Consider the following 24,100-nt stretch of genomic DNA (forward strand, 5'->3'; position numbering starts at 1 on the left):
CTTTACATACAGTTCACACAGCATGAATTGGTAATTAGTACAGTTAAACTTCGACATAATGAACTTCAATATAACGAAATTCTCGATATAACTTTAGTATCTTACTTTTTTGTAGCCGTTTTGTCCATAGAACACCATATATTTAGAATCCCAGTATAACAAAGTGTGTTTATATGCGATTTCAATATAACGAAATTTCACTGCCGCCGCAAAGGAATACCAAGACAATAAATGGAAACTTCTGCGAACACAGATGGTCAAGTTATTGAATTACAAGTGGCTGCTTGCAAATGCACCTCTCAAATTGTGCGCTGCCGCGCGCCGACAACAGGAACTACCGAAGTGGAGCTGCATCATTCTCCGTATCAAGTCCCAGAGCAGTAAGATCCTATCGTGTCCTGTGCATTGTTTGCTTTAGGTGCGAGTGAAAGTGTGCGAGCGTGAGACAAGAAAAATGGCTTCACGAGTGCCGCCTTCCCACGCGAGCAAAAGGAAGAGGGGGATGGGAGCGAGCTCACGGTAACGCGATCAAGAGCGCACGAGGGGCGGCGGGGGGGGTAAGTTGCTGTGCACCTCGGCTGTGGCTGCGCATGGCTGCGCTTACGCAGCCGCGCACACTGCTTTAGAAGTAATCTGCCGCGTGTGCAAATATGGGACATGTGGAGGTGGTGTGGCATCATGTAAGCTGGCTTCCCGCACGTTTAGTATTAAAGGTTGCGTAATCTTGAGTTTCGGTGACCCGTAGGCGCGAGAGGCATATAAAGCATTTGCTTTTTGCGGGGGTGGAGTACATGCGAAAGCGGGGCTGGCTTGGCTTAATTCGTACTGCCGATGTGAAGACGTCATCATGGCATAAAACCGTATCATTCGTCGCCGGCTCCCAAATTCATCAAAATGAATTGTTTTTTCATTCAAATGTGCTTTTTTTGATTGCTTGATAATTCGGACAATTCCGCGGCCTCTTTCTGCGTAAGGAAACTCGATCAGCGACTGTACTTATCATGAAAGATCGAATTTCAATACAACAAAATTTCGATATAACGAAGCAAATTGCTGATTCTACTGACTTCTTTAACCCTTTGACGGTTTTCGCGGTACATGTACGGCGGTGGTTTTCTGTCCCGCAAGGTCTTTGCCGTACGGGTACGGTTTCGACCCTCCGTTTAAAATTTCGCGCCATAATGACGATGCATGCTCACTGGGAGGTGCTGCCACCTCTTAGGACTTACAAGAAGTGTTTGAAATTTGTGCTACCTTCTTGGGGAGATAAACAGAACTGACTTCTAGCTTCAGCGCATCGCGCAGACTGCAGCAACACCCCTTTTGCGGTTTCGGTTTCGCCGCGTGATCGCAACGGAGGCGCGCGAAACGTCATTTTTCTCTTTGTCGGCACTCTCTTGCAGATGTGGTGGAAGTTGATTTCTATGTTCATTGGCGCTGCTCTTAGCCTAACCGCAGCTCGCGAGGTATTCTCGCTCTCAGAGGCAGCGCGCTTTCGCGGTTTCGGTTCCGCCGCGATGGAGGCGCGCAAAACGTGATTTTTATCTTTGTCGGCACGCTATCGCAGGTGCGGTGGAAGTTGATTTCTATCTTGATTGGCACTGCTCTTAGCTCGTTTATTACCGCTGCTCATGAGGTATTCTCGCTCTCTGCGGCTGTGCGGCGACTAGTGTTTCAAGGAGTACCACACTCTGAAATACTATTGAACATTTCGCAGTTCTGAGTGATGCCGACACCAAAATACTGTTTCTAATTTTTTTTTACTATTTATTCCCGACTTTATACATCTTGTACATTCAAGATCCGCAATAAAGTAATTTGACCACCTGGGATAGTTTTCTTCAAAATAATTCGACCCTCAAAGGGTTAAGGGCACCCTGCAATGAAGTTTGCTTGTACATGTCGTGCCACCTAGCAGCGGTGGTGAGTACCTGCGAGTAGGACCTCACTGTCATTTCACCATTGTCCATGGTGTGCTCAGGCCTGCCTGAAAGACTGGTTTTTCAATTTTCCAATGGATTCACCGTGGCCTTTTGGCAGCTCCTCTGTGAAAAGTGTGAACAAAAAGAACAAGCGCAGATACTTCTGTGTTAAGGATTGTCACAACCGCGAAGGGGATGTTGGCATCAAATTGTACCGCCTCCCTTCAAAATCGAGAGAAGCAACTTGGCAGCTGAAGTGCATTGTCGCGGTTCGTGTCGGTCTTGCGAATTTCTGTTAAGCGAACTAAGATGTAAATGTAAAACAAGGTAGCGCGGAGAGGCCTATGTTTATCGCACGTGTTCTTCGTCGTAATCGTAGCGACCAGCGTTCAGCGAAGGTTTTGAGTTGTGTGGAGCAACGCGACGCACGATGTCCCGAAAGCGGACAGTTCTGTCGCTCGGCGATAAGCTGAATATTATCGAGGAAGCAGAAAAGGGGGCCTGGAGCCACGAAAGCCAGCATTGCCCGGGACCTTAAGGTACCTGAATCTTTGCTTAAGACGATCCTGGCAAACAAAGTGGTGATATTGCAGAATATTAACAAGTTCGGGCTCAAGCGGAAAGCGGCAAAAGAAGGGCAGCATGAGAAGTTAGAAAAAGTTATCGTCAAGTGGCTGCATCAAGCACGGAGCTCTGCGATCAACATTGACGGTGCCATTCTAAGAGAAAAGGCAGACCTTGTGGCATTACGTCGGGGCATCGACGACTTTCAGGCATCGAACATGTGGCTGGATCGCTTTAAAAAACGAAACAGGATTGTGTACAGCCACTCCTGTGGAGAAAGCATTTCCGTGTACGTTTCGACGGTGAACAAGTGGATGGAGTCGCTGCCGGAGATGATTGCTGCATGCAAGCCCTGCGACGTTTTCAACGCCGATGAGAATGGTATTTTTTACCATATGCAGCCCGAGCAAATCTTTGTGTTTAAGGCTGACAGCTGTCATGGTGGCAAGCGTAGTAAAGAGCGTGTGACGGCACTATTCTGTGCTAACGAGGACGTTTCTGAGAGGCTGCCCGTGCTTGTTGTTGGAAAGTTTGCAAAGTCACAGTGCTTTAAGAACTTGAAGACGCTGCCGTGCAGCTACAGCTTCAACGAAAAGGCGTGGATGACGTCTTTGTTCTTCAGCAATTTTTTGCAGCAGCTGGATAACAAAACGGGTGCTAAGGCGAGGAAAATATTGCTTTTCGTGGACAACGCACCGTGCCACCCACCAGATACGTCCAACCTGAGGATCCCTAAAGGTTGTTTTTTTCCGCCCAACTGCACAAGCTAGCTGCAGCCGCTGGATGCCGGCATCATTAAGTGCGTCAAGCAAAGGTACCGGAAGCAGTTAGTGCAGCGTCGGCTGGTAGCTATGGAGCGCAGCGAGTCGGAAAAAAAGATCACTGTCCTTGACGCCATGCATTTTATTGCCAGTTCGTGGAACTCAGTGTCGCGAAGAACAATCACTAACTCGATCAAGCACTGTGGCTTTAAGCGAGAGACTGCCTCCTCTTCTGGGGACGCAACATCCTCAATGCCTCTCGAGGCTGATCCAGGCTTCGCTGATGACGATTTCGAGGATTTAAACCTCACCACGACCTTCGCCGAGTACGTGGAGGCCGACGACAACGTTGCGATCTGCGGCAAGGTGTCGCTGGATGACACCACCGAGGAGGCTTTGCCTAGTGCCGACACCGCTGCCACATCAGACGAGGACAATGAGGAGGACGGACGGACGAGGACAACGAGGAGGCGACGCCACAGATGCCGTGCCTGTGCCTACCACGTTCGCCGAGGTGCTACGGCACATAGATGGCATCCGAAACTTCATCTGTTCACGCGATGCCACAGAGGACCTCCTTTTGGACGTTGCCCAACTCAAGCAAAAGCTCTTGGTTCACGGATCAAACAAGGTCCAAAAGAAACTTACCGACTTTTTTTAAAGTTCGCGCCGGCTGGCGGGAATCGCAGCAGTGGGCAGTGGAGCGCCGTAAAGGTTCGTTTGAATAAAGCATGATTGGTACCTGTACTGCAGCATTAATTCTTATTGCATTTACTTTTTTGGTAATTTGGGTTTCCAAGCCCTGCAGGGTATGTTGGTAGTTTACATTGAAGTTTCTTGTAAATCCGTTGCACGAGATAAGTAGTATTTTTATAGACATAATTTATGTTTGGATATTACGACACTTTTTCGCGGTCCAGAGAAAGTCGTATAATCGGGGTTCCACTATAGTTGTTATGTGTCAAATCTAGCTTCGTAAGCGCTCAGTGCTTGAGCTTTGTACGCATTGTGCTTTTTCCTGCACCAAGATCAATACGTGACTACTGGAAATGGGCTCATTCATGCCAATGTTTTCTCGCGCTTAGAATAACAGAACTAAGGTTGGAGTACACTGCAGCACACGTCAAGTATTCTAAAATTCTTATTTCTCTTGCGCACAATAGCGCAAATTTGTTCAGTCTTCACATTGTTTAGTCTCAGCTGATTGCTCTCTATTGTGCTTCAGCGGTAATACTCTCTCACATTCGAGCCCGAACGACAATACTAGATATGCTTGAGGCACTTTGTCAACGGTGAAAAAAAGCACTTACCTGCCATTCCGCCAAAACCTATACAATTGTAAGCTGCAAGGCACGCTCCAAGTAATGAAGCTACAAATGACAGTTGAAAAACATCCACAACCGTATTTGCTTGCTTAAACGGTATAAAATAGTGATTTGTTAACTTTGAGTTCGACGTTGTAAGCAGGCTTGCTTTGTTGTGACAAACACTTCACGACCTGCGGTGGTTGCTTAGTGGCTATGGTGTTGGCCTGCTAAGCATGAGGTCATGGGATCAAATCCCGGCCACGGCGGTCGAATTTCGATGGGGGCGAAATGCGAAAACATCCGTGTACTTAGATTTAGGTCCACGTTAAAGAACCCAAGCTGGTCCAAATTATTCCGGAGTTTCCCCACTACGGCGTGCCTCATAATCAGATCGTGGTTCTGGCACCTAAAACCCCATAATTTAATTTAGGCACCTCGCTGCAATATCCGTGCTGTTTACTTCTTTGACACAATATACATGGTTGGAGTCGTAAATTTGACATCCTTGCTCAAGCGTCGGTGGTCCAAAATGGGCTTCAATGTCTTTGATTGCCTTAAAAACACGATTTAGAATGACCGACACGTTTCAAACGAGCCCTGCAAAAGCATGCCTCCGTAGCAGTGGCCGCCTCGGTGTTTCGCTGAACTGACACGGTGGCGCTGATGGCTGAGCTGATAGTGGTACGCCTCCTGACCATTGAAGGTAGCCCATGTCGAAATTCAACTGTACTAACTTTTGATGCAATCATGTGTGAGCTTTCCCAATTTTCAGTTCTCATGCTGTCATAGTAATAATAAATATGGCTAGTTTCTTTTATATTACTAAACGGTGCTACACAGTACTCTGATTTTATGCAAATCTTAGAGATTTCTAACACAATGTATAATAGTTTCAACCTTGAAAACAGAATGCATTTGCCTTGGAACTTTTAGTGATTAAGTGAAAATTTCCATCTTGCAGAAAATATGTGACAGTGTTCTACCTCGTTGCTTTTGAGAAAGTTGCATATTTTTCTTACACTGATCCATGAATTCCGGTGTCAGAAGGAAACCTTCGTGTCTTTTTCATATTTGATGAGAAAGGTTATCTTGTGGTAATCTTGTCACAATAATTATATTGCAGGGCTTACTATTGATTATGGAAAGTACACAGCTAAGGAGGACCGCACTCTGCTCAGGAACATTTACAACATAGCAAACGTAAGTGATTCTTACAGCATGGCACATAGGTAGTTGTCTTTGAACTGTTGCTATTCAAAAGAATTTTTTGTGAAGTCTGCCATGTAACCACAAGCTCAATAATTAAACAAAAACATACTTTTATTTATTTACTTGTCATTTCTTTGCAGTATTACAGCATTCGTTACCCTTACATGATTGTGGGGCACTGTGGACATCATGACAAGGCTTTACAGAAGGAAGTCAAAGACTTGGTTAAAAAAGAGAAGCTGCTGCGAATATTGGGTAATGTGTGTTATTCTATATGTACGTCAGAAATTTTAGCTTGATACTGAATGTATTTCAGAAACTGAATTTAATATTTGCTCATTAGAGAAGTGTCTTTCTTTATTAAACTGGACGTAAAGTTAACCTAAAGAATTGTGTGTTGCTGTTTGTGCATGTAAGTCTAAGCATACACAAAAGCATTATCTCAGGTTTCACCACCTGTGGTTTTTGTAGCTTGAGACATTTACTTTCCAAATTTTTCTCTTTTGCATAAACTGTTGTTCAAGTTGCAGAACTAAAGAATTTGCAATAAAGCATCTTGATGTTATTGCATGCCTTCGAATCAACAAGTCAGCGCTGTGCAGTTAATGGACATCTGGTAAGAGATTGCATTCCTGTACCGAGTCAGTCTGTTTGGATTGTGTACATTATGATGAAAATGACAGGCTGAAAATATATTTTGTGTAGCACAGAAGCAAGCAGCAGAAAATTATGTGAACTGCTTAATTAACCTGCATAAATGCATGTGATTTATGGTGAACAATACAGCGTACTGGAATTTTCGTGATACAGCAGTGCCATCTTTGTTTACCAGAGCATGCTTTGCCTTTCAGGGAGAGGACTGCCACGCAGAACGATCCATTCAGCATATATGCGGGCTCGTATTCTGTTGAATCCCTTAGGCCCTGCTGCAAAGGCAGTGTAAGTGTGCTCTCCTCATTTAAAAATTTTTGATTGTCTGGGTCAGTTGTAATGCCTCTCTGGGGCAGCAAAAAAGTAGGTCTTAAATACCATGAGAAAGCCCTTGCATCTACAAATTATTTTTTACCATTAACCTCATGGTTGAAAAGTTGTGCATAGCACATAGTGTGGGATGAAAAGATATGCTGTTAAAGAAAAGACCTGTACAGACACAAATTGCTGAATACCAACTAAAATTTATATTGCATTAATAATGCAGCTATATGAACGGAAAAGACAAAACAAAACTTCAAATATCTCAGATTGTGCAGCCCATAAATATAAAAGGGCAAACTCTGTCGAGCAATACCACTAAAGGCTGGTTCATGCATCTCTTGCCATGTTTCTTTTTTTTTTTTAATATGGAATGTTTCCCAGCAAGTTTTGGTTATACTCTGGAAGTTGTCTTCTAGGGAGCATTCTGCCGCAAGAATTTTTCAAATTGGTTCATTAATAGCCCAAGAGGAAGAGCCTATTCCCTTTCGCGCCCGAGTAATCCCGCCTTTAGGCGGCATTAGCATCGCAACACTCGCACCATCTCTCATGCTAATCTGCTGCCACCAGCGCTCAGCTATGTGGAGAAGCCTGATTACAGGAGATGCAAGAACTGTGCCGGGAAAACAACATCAGGGGACGCATGAGAGTCGAGCGTCCCCACAAAGGTGAACGCCCAGTAGAGCCACAAAAGCAGTGAAGAGGGTGGATTCAAACTGTGTTTCGCTGTCAGTGATAGCATTAGTGGGGCAGCCAAAGCAAGCCACCCAGCCGTTAACGAAAGCAACTGTGACAGTGGCTGCTGTGATGTCTGGTATGGGAAATACCCAGGGTGGCTAGTGTCCTCGAAAACCTGAAAAAGTCAAGGAATGTCTGAGCAGCTGGAAAAGTCCTGGATATGTCAGGGTCGGTAAAGTTAAGGAAAATGACTGCTTAAACTGCCCAAGTTTAATATTCATGTAAGTTGGTTCCCCGCAATGTTGTTAGGCTCTTTGCAGCACTGCATGTCAGCTTTCCTGAATAATACTTGTTCTCAGTCACCAAAGAAAGGAACAGACTCATAAATTATGTGCAGCACTGGGTTCTGGCTTAACATGACCGCATGCTTAGCCTCTACATGCACTTGCAAGACAGCGCGATCTTCTACCACAGTGCAGTTGTTTATACGCAGGGCCTACCGTACCTGAAGCATGTTTTATGTTGCAGTGAAGGATAGTAATAGTCGCAAGAGAGAACCCAGCATATAGGGAACACCCCAACAACGAATTGGAGGCTTTAGTTCGCCTTCATTTTTTTTTTTTTAATCTGAGCTGATGCTGTATAGCAGGTGCATTTTAGCCAATAGAAACATGCAATTATTACAAACAGTCTTTGTTAGTGTACCAGGTCCAGTAGGTTGTGTTGTCACACACATAGGCCAACAATGTGCGGAGACCATAGATTAAAGAAAAGGCAGGGCATAGCTTGGAGCGGCTGCTCTAGTGCATTTTGTTACACTATTAAAACCCGGTTGTAATAATGTGTCCGCATTGGCTACTATAGGGCAGCTATGTGGCTTAAACAAAAAAAACGTTCCATTCTTTTGAAGAAACGCCCATAACAGCGTAAATTTCTACTCAATGTGTGCACCACTTAGTTGGAAAACATAAAAAGAAGAATTATGTGGCAGTGCTGTGAAAGCCCATGTCCAGCACTCCTGCAGTGCTTTGGTATAGGAAAAAACGCTGTCAGCACATCAATTGCTCACCAGACAGGGGCGTATTTCAGTGAACACGTATGGCAGATCAAGGACTAGTGGGTGAAGCAATGACCCAACTTTTAATTTTTTTTCTTTGTCTGCAAAAAATATCTTCACTGAACTCCCTTAAGTTATTACAGGTCCTGCTGTCTAATGACCTATCATTGATCTTTTTAGATGGCCCTCAGCAATGTGACTTTTACAGCAGAACACGTGACAAAAGTGCCATTTTCTCAAATTCAGGACTGGTCTTCTTTCCTAGTGTTTGCTTCATGACAAAACACTTTTATTCAATTATGTTTTAAACTGCCAATGTCACATAATACAATGATAGTGAACACAGCCAAAAGTTCTGTAGCAGGATGTACACAAGTCCTTAAACCTGTGAAAACGCTTGAAACTTAAAAGTATGTTTTCAAGGCCCTTGAAAGTCCTGGAATTCTTTTTTCCCATGAAAACCCTTCAATTTCTTGAGCAATACAGTCCAAGATCAATTTTGGGAACAGCTTTTTATGGCAGATAAACGTGGACCCAGCAAACTCGCCATTTTAGAAACGATTGCAGTATAGTAAAGAAAGAAAGAAAAGCGAGACGTTGCACCCATCTACGTGCCACACACCTTCTCCACACTCGCCTTTAATCCATGAACCGTGCATGGCACGACTTCCTCGCAGTCACACCCTCTCGCGCTCTCTTTCACCCCTTCTCAATTGGCGCTGTTGGACTCGTGTTTCGGAAGAGTTGAAGGGAGACGAGAGAAAAGCGCACGAGGCTGGTGATACAGCGAAATCCTGCCACATTCGGTGTGCAGCACAAAAGCGGATGCGGCGGCTTGCCATTTCTTTTTCATGCAGCCATCGTGCTCAATCTTTGAAGTTAAAAGGAAGCTTTAGATCAGGGGCACGTATCTAAATACATGCGAAAGGAGAAATCGTTTTTCTCAGCAACCACTGCACCAAATTTGATGAGGTTTGTTGCATTTCAAAGAAAAAGTTAGTCTAGTGACTGTTGTAATGAATTTCTGAATAGGCCGTCAATATTTTAATAAAAATTGCTGAAAATCGGGCACCTTCAGAAAACAAAACTATCAAGTTTACAGCTCTAACTCGGCAATGAAAAGCAATATTGCATTTCTGTAAATTGCACCTAAATAGTACATCTGAAGCGGTCAAATTTGGTGGATTATACACTACTCTCCAATACACCACTAATATGTGAGTAGCACTTTTGCAACACCTTTGTAGACATTGTAGCAAATTCATGCAAGATATAAGTTAATTTATCTAATTTGTCCACTTTGGATGTTCTGACGGATCCAATTTACAGAACTGTGATATCTGTACTTGGTGTGAAGTTGCGGATTTGTAAACTTTGTGCTTCTACTTTTTTTTTTCTAACTTGCTGATTTTCGGCAACCATGTAAAAATATTCAAGCCATAAATAAAATTTTTCCGTCCTGCAATCACTGGAATTGAACTTTTTATTTCAAACGCCACAAATATCATTAAGATCGGTCCAGGGGTTATCTCAGAAAAGCATATCTTAGTTTGGATGTATGTATTTGAATAGGTGGCGTCGAAGCTAAAGCTTCTTCTTAATCTGTGGTGTGTGCAAAGTTATCCCACTGTGGGTAATGCTATCAGCCGCCAGCTGCAAAAGCTTCACAGGGTTCGATTTGTACCATCCATGTAAAGATATCATTGATGCGGCATGAAAACATATGGAAGGACTATGGCGTATCTTTCATCACGAACTCTCAAATTTAAAAAAAAAAATTCCTCTTGAATTTAAAATTTTTTTTTTCAGTTGCATGATAATGTAAAAAGGCTTATGGCTGCAAGAAAAATACGTCAGCGACTGTACTTATTTGCATAAGAGGTCCAATTTCAATATGACTAAGTAAAGTGCTAAATTTACGGACTTCATTATGTCTGTTTAGCTATAGTGTTTTGGTAAAGTAGTTATAGCAAAAAATTGCTACATGGGATGCTTTTCCACATCCTTGAAAAAGCTTTCACACGGCCTTGAAAGTCCTTGAATATCCTTGAACTTCTGTCTCTGAGACCTGTACGAACTTCAGACCTGCCTCAAGTTGTGCTTCTTGATTAACAATAAATACAGCAAAAATGAAATTTTGGCCAATTACAGGGGGAACATATAAAAGTGTAATTTTTTAAAGTACCCAAAAAAGTGTTTCTGTATTCATGAAATTCGGTATATTTGAAAAAAAAAGAAAGTATTGTGCACTGTGTCTCACCTTGCATTGTAAAATTTTAAGGTGCTGAAGTAGGCAATCTTTCTTTCTTTTTTTTTTTCCGAGCCAGAAATGCTTTGGGGATACGCTTATGTGTTGTGTTTGCTGTGATTTTGTAGTGGCTATGGCATCATGCTACTAAGTCCGAGGGTGCAGGATCAAATAATGGCTGTGGTGGCCACATTTCGATGGGGGTGAAATACGGAAATGCCCATGTACCGTGGATTGGGAGCACGTTAAGGAACCCCAGGGGGTCAAAATTAATCCGGAGTCCCTCATTGTAGTGTGCCTCAAAATCAAATCATTGCTTTGGCATGTAAAACCTCAGAATTCATTTTTAATTATTTTTCAACTCAAGTGTAGTGACTACATATAACTGTTAGAGCTAGTGTCCTTTATTGTTGAATTTTTTTAAGAAGCCGTTTTGCGCTATTTCAATGGATATTTTTGCATGCTGAGTGGTCTTTGTTTACAGTCGTACTATTATTTGGATTTCATCACATCATGATTACGTGCCCCATAGAGCCTGACCATGATGATGGTTGAAATTTCGGACTCCCTGCAATGTTTCTCTTGATCTCCCTGGACACTGTCTACTCATATGGTGTTGCAAGTGATAAGTCGAGGCAGCTCCCGATGAGTGAAAGTCTGAGATTGTTGGGAGGATGGTTTGGTGACCGGCTGACAACTGCAGTGATACTAGATGAGCGAGAAGTTGGCTTTTGGTCGGCAAGGTTTTGCGAGCTTGACAAGTAACATGTCAAGCACCTCAGCCAAGGCATTGGAGAAATAACTTAGGTAAGCAGTAGGCTGCTGTTAACGTTCAGGTCGCTGAGAAGCTGTCACGTGTTTTGGGAACTCAAAAGGCCACTTGTCACCCAGCTCTCCAGCAGTCTGCAACAGCTACAGCCTGCTGTGTTCTTACTCTGCTTTGTATTTGATTGACGACGTCCTGGTCCAAGTGACAATTCGAGGGGCTAAGAAAGTAGAATGTCTGTGAGGTCCTATGCAACGTCAGGCACTAGAGCCAAAATAGTGTGCAGGTACGTTGTCTCCTGGCTAGTGATGTCGCTAAGACGGAACTGAGCTTCAACTTGTAGAAACCTGATGTGGGGGTCATTCAGCCAGCTCTGCGATGGCTGCGAGCTGTTGGTCATCGCGTGGAACAGCTGCAGCCGCATGAGGCTGGGACATAAATTGGCAGGGAGCATTGGCCACAATGAAAACGCACAGGCGCTGATGCCAAAAACGGACGGAATACAGAACTATGTTGTGTACGATGTGCCATTACGGATGGATGGATGGACGGACGGACGGACCTATGTTGAAGAAGAAGGAAAAAAAAGGAAACGAAAAAAAAAAACTCCATGAATTCCCATTACCAAACTTTCTGAACCTCTATTGTGAACTTTGTTTTTGCATGCCTCCGTTGTTTGTTTCCCTACTTTTTTTCCACCAATCTTCCAATTTCCGCTTACTAATCTCTACTGCAGACATGTTTCTGCTGCTTTTGCTGAACCCGAGGGCTTTAAGGAGGCCAGAGATGCCTAAATCGACCACTGCGCAGATATCTTCATATCCTGATAAAACATGCTCCATTGTTTCCATAGCTTTACCGCAGCATACACACGTTTCTTCTTCCTTCTTATACAGTAGCTTGCTTTATAACTGCGTGTTCTAAGGCATCCTGATCTCACTTAGAAAAGTAGTGAGCTTTCCTTTGAGTTATCATAAATTGTTCATAAAATTATCATAAAATACAAGCACGCGATACAAGTGCCCCTTAGCGCCTCTTCTTGACATGTCAACAGACTGCACTCACTAGTTCATGGCCTCAAGATTGGATGGCGTGCACTGCCAGATCTTGGAGGCCATGACCTGGCATCCTGCAGCGTGCCGGGACATAATGTGGCATAGGAAATCTCAGTAATTGAGCTTGTGCAAAAAACGAATCGTCAGTGACTGCATAGTCCTACAAGATAATAAACATGGATGCATAGAGAAAAGCCAACCAGCATATATTTTCTTTTCTCTTTATTTTCTTCAAAAATGTTATTGTTGTCGTCCTGCAAGCAACGGGGAAAACTGGCAAACATGAACAGCCAGGGAAGAAACTCACATTTATTCTGTGGCAAGTTAATGCTGGCTGTCCCACCTGAATGTCATCAAGAATTTAAAAAATAACTGAGGGCTTTAGGTAAACAACGTTCACTGTATGTTGATGGGTGTTCGTGCTAGTCATGAGTATTTTTTTTTTTTTTCACTGTGCATAAATAATTTAAATTTAGCCAACTTCCATGAACTTATTGAACTGGTAAGTTGTCAATGCAGAAGTTATGGAGGATATTGAGGAATGATAACTGCATTTCAACAACTTAGGTATTGTGCGGACCTATTTTTGTGACAAAACTAAAGCCCTTGAAAAAAAAAGAAAAATTTGACTGTGCATCAATGGGCTAAAGATTGTAGCAGTTTAATCAGTTACAGCTCATCAATAAAGATCTATAACTTATCGCACTGGGTAGGAGCGCCTGTGCACTTTTCTTGACACATCACCAGCTTTCAGCGCACATTGTCTTCAGTCCATATCATACTCAAAACCCTAGTTCGCACATGCGTAAGATACATAACATACAGTCGAACCCACTTATAACAATATTCAAGTGCCGACAAAATCACATTGTTATAACCGATAATTGTAATAAGCGGGTTGCATGAAAAAAGCAGAAGGGACAAACATTCAAACATTTTATTTAGAAACAGTTCCACTTATAGCATTACCGTTGTTAACAGTACTCAAATGTAACAATGAACAGCTGCCCAACCCTGCACTTTTGTGTGTGTATGGTGAAATAAACAGCTTACTACAGTGTTCCCATGCTGCATTATTGGCTATTACAAATAAATGTGGCTACTGGGTGTCTTCGCTGAAAAAAAAAAAAAAAACTAGAACATGAAATCTTGTCGAAAAAAAAAAAAAGAAGTGTGAGCTGCTTTGCCACACCCACCTTTCTGCCACGCACCCAGCACAGCACAGTCGCCCCTATCCGGTCTCCCTTTCACCCCTACAATGTTGGCGAGAGGGTGGGAGAGAAACGGGAGAGGGGCAGGTGAGGCCAGCGATGCGATGTGACAAATGTGTGTCATTTATGGTGTGCGGAATAAGGAGGGAATGGCAAAACAACTCGCTTTTGTTTTCTCCTTATTTTCTCTATATTTAGTTTCTCTCTCTCTCTCTGTCTGTCGAGGCAATGCGACAAAGGCATGCCATGCGTGCATGCAGCACAAAGACAGGTGTGACAAATGGGCTTGCATATTTTTCTTCCCCTTAGGATTTCGCATTCTTGTTCCTTTCAGTGCTATAACTGATCACACGGCATGGGAGTGCAGTAGTAAATGGTTTATTTTACCATAGAACGCATATGAAAAATGACTGTGCATTGGCTGCTCATTGTTATATCCGATATATTATTAAAACTGACATCATTACAACTGTGCTCAGCTGTACCAAATGATGATGCTTACTTACGAGACCACTGCTATCGCCGGCTTAGAGATGTGTTGGTATGTGGCGTTTTCTGAATTTTTCAGGCTTTCTTTATCTATAGGAAAAATGAACCACACAATACCTAGGTTACTCTAAATGCTGTTATTGTTTCTTGACATCCTCCACAACCATTGCATGGACACTTTATCAATTAAGTAAGTTAATAAAAGTAGATAGTTAAACTTAAATAAGATACCCCTGTCACATGGACACCCGTAAACTTCTTTTAGCGCCTTTATCTTTATCTTGAAGGAGGTGCACTTCGTGTCACACAGCCGCCTTTCTGCTAAGCGAATTTAATGGAACTTTTAGTGAAGGGAGTTCGGCAATCTCCCTTGGCAGCTGAAGGGAGCATTGAGTTTCCTACAATAATGTGCTAGAGGGAACTCTGGTGCTACGATTGTTCAGCCACCATGAGAATGATGGCTAGTACATCTTCGTGCTTCTGGATTGAGATATTGTTGCGAGGCAAAGACAAGCACGAATGTTTTTTATGCAATGCGAATGCTGAAGGCACCAGCTGTCTGGAACATGGCGGTCGGAGTGCCCCAGCAACAACACTTCTTCGTCATCGTCTCTTGTGTGCATGTTCTGTTCTGCATCGTGACACTACGCCACCAAGGTTGGAGCAGCGACCCGGTGCAAGCGATCATGGCCCGGCATAGTCACGCACATAGGGCTTTAAATAGGAGACATGAGCAACATCAGTTCTTGGCTGCACAAGCGACGGGCCTGGCTCTTCGGGAGCGATCTCATACGTCACATCCGAAAGCTGTTGCAGGCTTCGGTAGGGACCTGAATATCGCAACAGAAGTTTTTCTGATAGGCCCACATGATGAGATGGTGACCACAGGAGCTCGAGGGAGCCAGGTAAATACTGCATGTCCGTCCCTATGGTGCGTATCATAGCAGGACTTCTGCACAGCCTGGGAATCAATGAGGCAGAAAGGGATCACAGCGTGGTTCATCGCCAATATTAAGGAAACCTGAGATGGACCTAATGCTGGTGTCAGATTTGAGGTCTGTGGCTTCCAGTGGGTCAACCGGGTGGTGGGACAAGCAGTCGGTGTCCTGATGTAAACGGCTGAATTTGTACACTACAGAGAAAGTATATTCTTGCAAGCACAATGCTCAGCGCCCAAGATGCCCTGTAGAGTCCCTCAACACTGAGAGCCAGCAGAGCGTTTCGTGGTTGGTAATTACCCGGGAATGGCAACCAAATAGGTATGGGCGAAACTTCGCTATCGCCCAAGCCAGTGGTGGGTACTCTCACTTTGTGATAGAATAGTTGAGCTCAACCTTGGACAGACGACGGCTTGCATAAGCGATAACGCACTCTTGATCAGGCTGAATCTGGGCAAGAACAGCACCAATGCCATGACCACTAGCATCTGTACGGATTTCAGTGGGTGCTGAAGGGTCAAAATGGGCTAAAATTGGGGAACTCGTCAAGAGTCTGAGTGCTCTGAAGGCTTTGGCCTGTGGCTGCCCCACGCGAAAGCGACGTTGTTCTTTAAAAGCTCGGTTAGAGGGTGCACAATGTCAGCAAAATTTTGAACAAAGTGACGAAAGTATGAGCATAAGCCTATGAAGCTGCGAACATCCTTGTTGTATATCCTCCATTCTGGGGCCAAAGCACCCCTGCGCTGGGGCCCGCCGACGATGTGGTGAGGAGGACTCCTCCACCTGAGACGGCACTGCTGAGGTTGCTGTGGAAGAAGCACCGGACACATGACACCCCTCAAAGTGCATGCAAATTACTGGCAGGTGCGTTCTACGAACAGCAGCCGGCAATGCGGTGGTGCCTTTCAGATTTGGAGCGGGTTGCTTGCACGTGCGGGGTGCAAGAAAGCCTGTTTGGCACAGTGTATTGTGACTTTCCCTTTCTCTCTACTCTCTCCCCTTTCCCGTACCTTCTAGTAAAATATAAATGAGTCTTCTTGATGCGCTCGAAGCGAACGGACGCCTGTCATTTTTCCATAAGTTAAAAGTTCTCCATCTCTTATTCCACAACATTTTGGTGCCGAAACTCGGGAATAGGGAGTCAAAAGATGGATATCGACAGAATCAAGCGAAGAAGGGCCGGGGTGCGAACATCTACAACCAAGCTGCTCAACGAAGTATCCACCATGGACGGCAGTGCATCAATCGGTGAGCTGGAAGAAAAGATAAATCTTCTTTCTCTTAAAGAGGATTCACTGAAAGAGCTAGATTGGGAGATAGAAAAAGGCATTGAAGATGAAGCTTTCGAAGAGGAAGTTGCATACTCCGAAATGTGAAAACAAAAGTATAATGCATGCTACGCGACTTTAGCTGCACAAATGCTTCATCAGATCGCACACTAAACTCCTCAGATCATAGATAATCTAGTGCAAACGATTCGCAAATACGCCCCACCGTAAAGCTGCCAAAGCTCAAAATCAACAAATTCAACGGAGAGCTTCGAGAGTAGCAAGGGTTCTGGAGTCAGTTTGAGTTGACTATCAACGCTAACCAGAACCTCTCAAATGTAGACAAATTCAAGTACCCCAACAGCTACTTGACAGGAAAGGCGGCGGCTGCGGTAGCAGGACTTGACTTGTTGGAAGGCAACTGCGAAGTTGCTCTCTCGCTATTAAAGGAGAGGTTCGGCAGAAAGGAAGTAATTATAGAAGACCACATGTCACGACTACTTAACCTCAAGCCAGTGTGTGACTCACGGAGTCTTGGTCAACTGCGCAGCCTTGTCGACGAAGTAGAGACAGTTGTACGCAGCCTCACTTTAGGCGTGAGTGTCGGCACTTATGGAACTTTGTTACTGACCGTAATAAAGAAAGCGGTGCTTGCCGACCTTCGTCTGGAATACCAACGAGAAAATGAGGCAACGAATGAGGGAAGTGAGCTGGAAGTGCTCCTGTGTTTTTTGAGAAAAGAGGTTGCGACACGGGAGATCATACAGCGGGCCGAAGCACCGAGAGACAACAGTGCCGAATTGGTAAAGGAAAGGCGCAACAGCAACATTAAAGCGGCGAACATGCCTACTGTAGCGGCACTGCACACCACGATCAAGGACTGAACAGGATGTCTATTTTGTAATTCGAACAGCCATGAGACCGGCAACTGTAACGCTATGATGCCTGTGGCGGATAAGAGAGAGGTGTTGAAGCGTGACAATCGGTGTTTCCGGTGCACAAGAAGGGGGCACGCAGCAAGAGAATGCTGTAAAGCTAAGTGGCTCATGCTTTCAGAGCAAAATAAGGAACACCCTTCGCATGTGTGGGGCGGCCACAGCTTCAAGGAATGTCGTAGAATTGTTGCAGGGTGGGGTGGGGGGCTCAAATACCGGAAAAAACGTGCCGGCGATACGGTTCTAATCATTCCCCGCAAAGCCTCATCGGCGGGAGCAACGGTAGCAATGGATCTTCGCTTCGGCGGGAAATACCTTGTTCTCATCCTTTCCTTTGTCGCTTTGGTGTTTTTTTCCACTCGATCGTAGTTAGACGTGTAAGCGGCGAAGTTCGTCTGCAGTACAGCATGCGATTTAAAGGCATTTCGCTAAAGTTCGGAATGCTGTTTGCCACTCATGCTGTTTTCCTCTTCTTTACCGCGTTGGGCTAGCTAGGCAGCACGACTGCACGAGTGCATTTTGTTATATGTTAAAGCTACCGAAGTTTGCAAGAACAGAAATTGTTGGTTTTATGTGGCCCGTTAAATTCTCGCACCAGCCGTCGCGCACTTCATGTTTACCTGTTGCTAGTTGCCTCATGCATAAGTCTTGCTGATTCTTTTGAGCTGCAAAGTTTTGACCCTGCCTCGTTTGTAAAGGGTATAAATCACGCTGTGTCTTATCGGAATGATAACAAGCAAGTGCTTCTAGCTTTATTCTTTTCGCCCGAGGGAATCTTAGATATTGTGGTTCTTTGGGAAGTGTGTTTAGAATATAGGTAGTTCTGGGCGAGAATATCTAATAGTTGCTGCATATGGTATTTTCGTTCCATTTTTCGCTGATAAGTTCGCGTCACGTTTGGGAAGTCATGACACCTCGATGCTGTCTCAGCAGACTTAACACTCCGAGTGATTTGTTCTTTTCCCAACATAGTCCTTTCTTGCATGTGAATTTTGTACTCAACTGAATTCTTTCTTATTATGCTTACGCTGCAGAGGACTAAACCCGGCCTTGCCGCCAGCGCTCATTTACTTTGACTGGCACTGCTCTGCCTTTAAATATATCATGTGGCACCTCTCCCTAGTAATATAAAAAAAAAAGTTCTGAAAAGTTAGTCTGACTTTAGCTTTGTACGTTTCCAAGCAGCCCCCTTGGGGAACTTAAAATTGCGAAAACTGCAGCGGGAACGGAAGCTCATCGTCGTATGCAGCAGAATTGCATCGGCAGTACAGCACTAATCAATACGCATGTTTATTAACCCGTGCGTTTGGTGACTTCGTTGACTAGTGTACGCACTTCCATCAATAAATTCGCAATTACTCTTCTTGAGGCGACTTTAACTGCACTTATTCGGCGATGTCACATGTATTCATCTGCAGAAAAATCACAACGGCATATGCAGACATCCCACCATGCGGATTTGTTTGATATAAGTCTGCACTAACGATGGGTGCTTATTATTGAGGTCCAGAAGCAGCATTACGGCAAGAGTAGAATTTAAAAGAATGATCGCGACATCGCATAATTCAGCAAAATTTATCAGCTAGTTAACATGAGCTCCACTTCATGTAAATGGGTTTCATGGCGTTTGTCTGCGGGACGCACCTGGCACGTATGTGCACCATGTTGTCCCAAACACCGGTAACATCATGTCCATACACGCTCTCACAGAGGTCAGCGTCTTCCCTACAGCTGTCACCGCAGAAGAAGTAGTCTGGCACCCGAACAAAGGAGAAATTGCAGCCGCGAAGTGTAGCCATCCTTGCTGCAAATGCTTGTTGTCTGCTACTGCTCCCGCGCGTACTGTTGGAAGCGCCCGCTAGGTGGCTATCATCAGTGGCGCCTCTATAGGCGGCGCACGAGGCGTATACGCTCAACCTAGCGCACACCTCTATTGGACACCTAAAAAGGTTTTAGGGTGTCCAGAATTCGTTATGGGCATGGGCGATTGCATAGTACCAGGTTACTTGACACTGGTAATGACGTCTTGTCATGCTCCGTCAAACTACAATGCCGTATGGATCTGTTTTGGTGTCGCATTAGTGTTCTTGTCAAAAAAATATTTAAAAATGCAACATGTACATGATCACGCTGCTGCCAAAAAGTTACACCAGCAGCAAAGTAACACAACTCCTTTACATCAAGCTCCTTTAGGAAGTCTTGCTCGCACCACCTTAGTTGAAGGCACTGCACAAGTGCTTGTGTGACTCAGGTATTAGTTATTTGTACACCGCAAGAAAAGAAATCCTCATGACTAGTATGAACAGAAACCTGTAAACATACAGTCAATTTCATTTGTGTAGACCCCTCAGCTCTTTTATTTTTTCTTGGCCATGCTTAGTTGCCACAGCCTGTATGTGAGTAGTGTTCTGTAAAATCAAATAAAAAACACAATTTCTTAATCTGCCTATATTTCATTCGTTTGGAGCAAATCAGTTAGGCTCAACACGAGTTGAGCCTAACCGATTTTCTCCAAAACAGACAATCCCAGCTGCAAGCCTGCTCACAAGTGGCAACTTGCTTCTCCCAGAGCTGCTAACAACCTTGGCCATTTCCACCCCTTTAAATATGGAAAGCTTCTGTATGTTCAATGCTTTTAAAATAGTTACAGAAATGCTATTGCTTTTGAATATGAGCGCATGTTTAGTTTGTAGTGAGCACTGAGATTCCTCTGTACTTTGTACAACCCTTGTGTTGTAACTCCTTTGTTCCATCACCCTTTTGTTTCAGCCTAACTCCAGAGCAGAAGAAGCAGGTGCTGCTCCTGTATGACAGGGTTGGACCAAAATGGACTGATATGGCACAGAAGATGGGCCTAGCAGCAGAGCAGTTGAGAAGTGCTTTTCGTTTCTTCAAGGAGAAAGAGAGTTTTGGTATGTGTTTGGAGTATTCATGTAATATAAGAAGGCTAGAAAGCTCAGCTCATAATCTTTTAGTGTTATGAGGGCAGCTTTTGCTAGATGCTCTTACATAAGTTTTGAAGAAGGAACCGCCTGTATTAATTCGCCTTCGATTTCTTAAGCTTATGAGCACAGTGCGATGGGCTTAAACAGCACCTGCAGTGATGTGATAGTTGCCTTAATTGTGCCAAAGTTTACCATGAAGCTAAACCTGCTACATCCTGCTACAGTTATGCAAAATTGAAATAACTTGTTTCTGACCTACTCCCTGAGGTCACTTTTGCTGTTCTTCAAAAGAAAAGAAAAAAAAAGCATAGAAGTTTCGTTGTTCAGTCTCTAACTGCTAGTACCATGTAATGTGTCGTGAACCTAGTTGCTTAGAGGCTATGGCGTTGCGCTGCTAAGTTTGGGATCGCAGCATCAAATCCTGGCCATGGTGACTGCATTTCAACGTGGGCAAAATGCAGAAATACCTGTGTGCTGTGCATTGAGTGCACGTTAAAGATCCGCAGGTGGTCAAAATTTCTGGAGTCCCCCACTGCGGCATGCCCCCAATTGTGTCTTGGTGTTAGCACATAAAAAATACCTTTGAATAATTTTCTTTTTTAAGCAGGCAGGCACATGCTCTGGAGTCAAACTGCCCCTTAACCACTCTGAGATCAATAATTTGTTACATAGTGACAGCTGTGTAGCAGCCTGCAATAAACGTACAGCCGCAATAATGTTTTTTTTTTTTTGAAGTGATACCATGATTGTAAAGTTACAGGCATTTGATGAGTGACTATGTGACCACCATTGTTTCTCGCTCGCCTTCACTACCCTTCCCACTGGGGCTCTCTCCTCTTCTTCGTGTGCTTTCACCAACTCCATGCAGTGCAGCGAAAGCTACAGGTTGTGTCAACACACTAAAAGAAAGTTTTCTCCATTGTCTGCCCCTAATCAACCTCCAAGTGGCACTGACTCAGTGGAAGCTTATAAAAGGTTCAGTGGCAGACAATGAGCAGACACCCCTCTAGTCACATAATTTTACAGCACCCCTGCTTGAACCGTACAGCAGCAACTTTGATTTTGGCGACAGGCCTCTAGGCCAAACATCTGTTGTTCACCACCGTATAAACACTGGAGACATGAATCCTGTTCATTTATTGTCAACTACAAGTGTGGACATCTGCACAAGGACGCTGACTGCCTCTCTCGTCACCCCGTGGATCCTCCTGGTCCTGTTGCGCATGATCGGGTGACCTGTGTGATGGCTTTTACTGACATGACCGACATGCACACTGAACAGCAATGCGACGAATCCTTACAGCCCATCATCGCCGGAGTGCAATCTGGCAGCACCGATGGCATGTGGCGCATGTTCGTGCTGCACAGCGGCATCCTCTACCGCCACAATATCAACCCTGACGGCCCTGAGTTGCTCATTGTCCTTCCTCGTCATCTGTGATCCGTCGCTCTTGAACAACTTCACGATGCACCGACGGCGGGACACTGGAGTTTTGCGTACATACTACCGCATACAACGCCGGTTCTTCTGGCCGAGTCTCTACCGCTCTGTGCGTCGTTATGTCACAACTTGCGAATTGTGTCAGCGCCGGAAGAAACGTCCCCTGCCACCTGTCGGACAACTCCATCCAATTGAAGTTCGATCTGAACCTTTCTTTCGCGTAGGCCTTGACCTGTTTGGCCCTTTTCCGACGACGACTAGAGGGAATAAGTGGATCGCCGTCGCTAGTGGTTACGCGACACGCTACGCGATCACAAAGTCATTGCCGACTAGTTGCGCAACAGACGGAGCCGATTTTCTCCTCCATGACGTCATTCTCCACCACGGTGCACCTCGACAGTTACTTATCGACCGTGGCCACTCATCCTTGTCTCGAGTTGTCAGCGACCTCCTCCGCTCTTGTGCCACTGAGCACAAGTTGTCCACTGCCTACCACCCACAAACGAATGGTCTTACAGAATGTCTCAACCGAACGCTCACAGAGGTGCTGTCGATGTACGTCTCCAACGATCACTGCGACTGGGATGCCACGCTGGCCTACGTGACGTTCACGTATAACTCATCCTTACATGACACCACAGGATATTCACCCTTCTATCTTTTGTGTGGTCGCGACCCCACATTGCCGTTTGACACCATCCTACCTTCTGTGCCATGTGTTGCAACTGAGTATTCTCGTGAAGTCATCAATCATGCTCACGTGGCGCGTAAAGTCACCCGATCTCGTTTATTAGCCTCGCAGCATATTCAAAAAGAGTGTTACAACCGGTGCCATCGCGATGTTAAGTTCGCCCCAGGTGCTTGTGTGCAGCTTTGGTCACCATGTTGTCGGGTCAGCCTCTCCCAGAAGCTTCTCTCTCGCTACTCAGGGTCTTATGAGGTCCTACGTCTATTTAACGAAGTCAATTACGAGATCTCACCGTTACAATTTGATCCATCCTCAAGTCCGGCGCCTGTTGACATTGTGCATGTTTCGTGGCTGAAGCCATATTTCGCTCACAGTTCTTCGCCTAACATGCGCCGAGACGGCACTTCAGCACCCGGGGGTCCTGTTACGGAAGTATAAAAGAAGAGAAAGGAAGAAGATCGTGAGGCGCTGGCTGCTGCTTGTTGTTGCTGGTCAGTCACATTGACTCTGCTTGTGTACATATTGTAAATACAGTCTATTTATACTCCCATCCCCGTAACAATACACAACTGGTTGTCGTCATGTTGGCACTTTTACCTTGGTGATGTCACATGCAGGGCCCTGCTGGCTTTACAACATGTGAAGGGACTGGAATAACAACTACAGAGAGGAGCATGAGATTGTTTTTAGAATGAAATGCTTTTAGCTCCCATTGTCGGCTACCTTAAAGTGACTTTAAGCCAAAAGCTAGAGCCGTTATCCGGGCACTCAAACGAGAACATCCGGGCAAGTTTTGAGAACAAAACAAATTCATCCAGGCCACCAGTCAAGACCACAGTACATACGCTAATTACTTCCCAAACAAGTTATGAAAAATATTGCTTCCGAGTTCTCCCATATGTTTGTTCACAATATCACTCAAACTAACTTAAAGTATACAGAAGTTTTATTTGTAATTTCCAATAGCAGGGGGACGTTCAAAAGGCAGATACAGGCCACTATATACTTCATTGTCATCTTTTGGCACTGAGACAGAGTTGCCTGTGCTCTTTTCAACGCCAGTGGTCCGTGAGGTCTGCTGCCCGTCCTGTGCGCCAGTAGCGCCTCGCGCTTCGCGGATGGCTGTTTGACCCAGGCGAGACTTGCAATGAGATTTTGTTTGTGACAGGAAACTATTGTGTCGCCAGTGCACAGTATGGCATGGTGCGGTGTGGTGTGGTGGGATGTGCCGTTGTGAACATGTGCTACACCCATTTTAAGATTGTGGCTAGTATCATCTCCAACCAGTGTTTTTTGCCAGTAGCCATTTCATGCTTAAATCTACTCTCGGTTATGGGACAGCCAACCTTTCCTTTTTTCTTTTTTTTTCGTAGTGTGAAGCAACTGATACCAACTCTGCCTCCCACTTGTTGAATAGGCGGGCATTTTATGGTTGGAAGGGGGCAAGCGTGGTATGTCTCCTGCATCAGGTTTTTTTTTTTTTTTTAATTTGTGGCTTCCCCGTGGCGCATAGCGCAAGGGCTGTGCAGAGGGGAGGGGGGGAGGTCCATTGCCGACTTTTCTTCAAATGCAAGCAAGCGGGCCTAGCAGCAATGCATCCACACCGAGGTTTCTGCTTCAACAATGGGAGATTTGTAGACGCCCCA

The 24,100-nt window shown here is 44.8% G+C and overlaps 1 protein-coding gene across 1 annotated transcript in view; it reads left to right on the top strand.

Annotated features, from left to right (window-relative positions):
• LOC142557348 (uncharacterized) overlaps positions 1-24,100 on the top strand; it is a 126,864-nt gene that overhangs the window by 33,170 nt on the left and 69,594 nt on the right. Inside the window, exons 4-8 of the mRNA XM_075669117.1 lie at positions 5,678-5,754; positions 5,904-6,018; positions 6,615-6,702; positions 16,315-16,425; positions 20,150-20,292. Of these exons, the coding sequence (XP_075525232.1) occupies positions 5,928-6,018; positions 6,615-6,702; positions 16,315-16,425; positions 20,150-20,292 (433 nt within the window). The 5' untranslated portion in view covers positions 5,678-5,754; positions 5,904-5,927. The remainder of the gene's footprint in view (positions 1-5,677; positions 5,755-5,903; positions 6,019-6,614; positions 6,703-16,314; positions 16,426-20,149; positions 20,293-24,100) is intronic.

The sequence above is a fragment of the Dermacentor variabilis genome, chromosome 1 (genome assembly GCF_050947875.1).
Source record: "Dermacentor variabilis isolate Ectoservices chromosome 1, ASM5094787v1, whole genome shotgun sequence".
NCBI lineage: Eukaryota > Metazoa > Arthropoda > Arachnida > Ixodida > Ixodidae > Dermacentor > Dermacentor variabilis.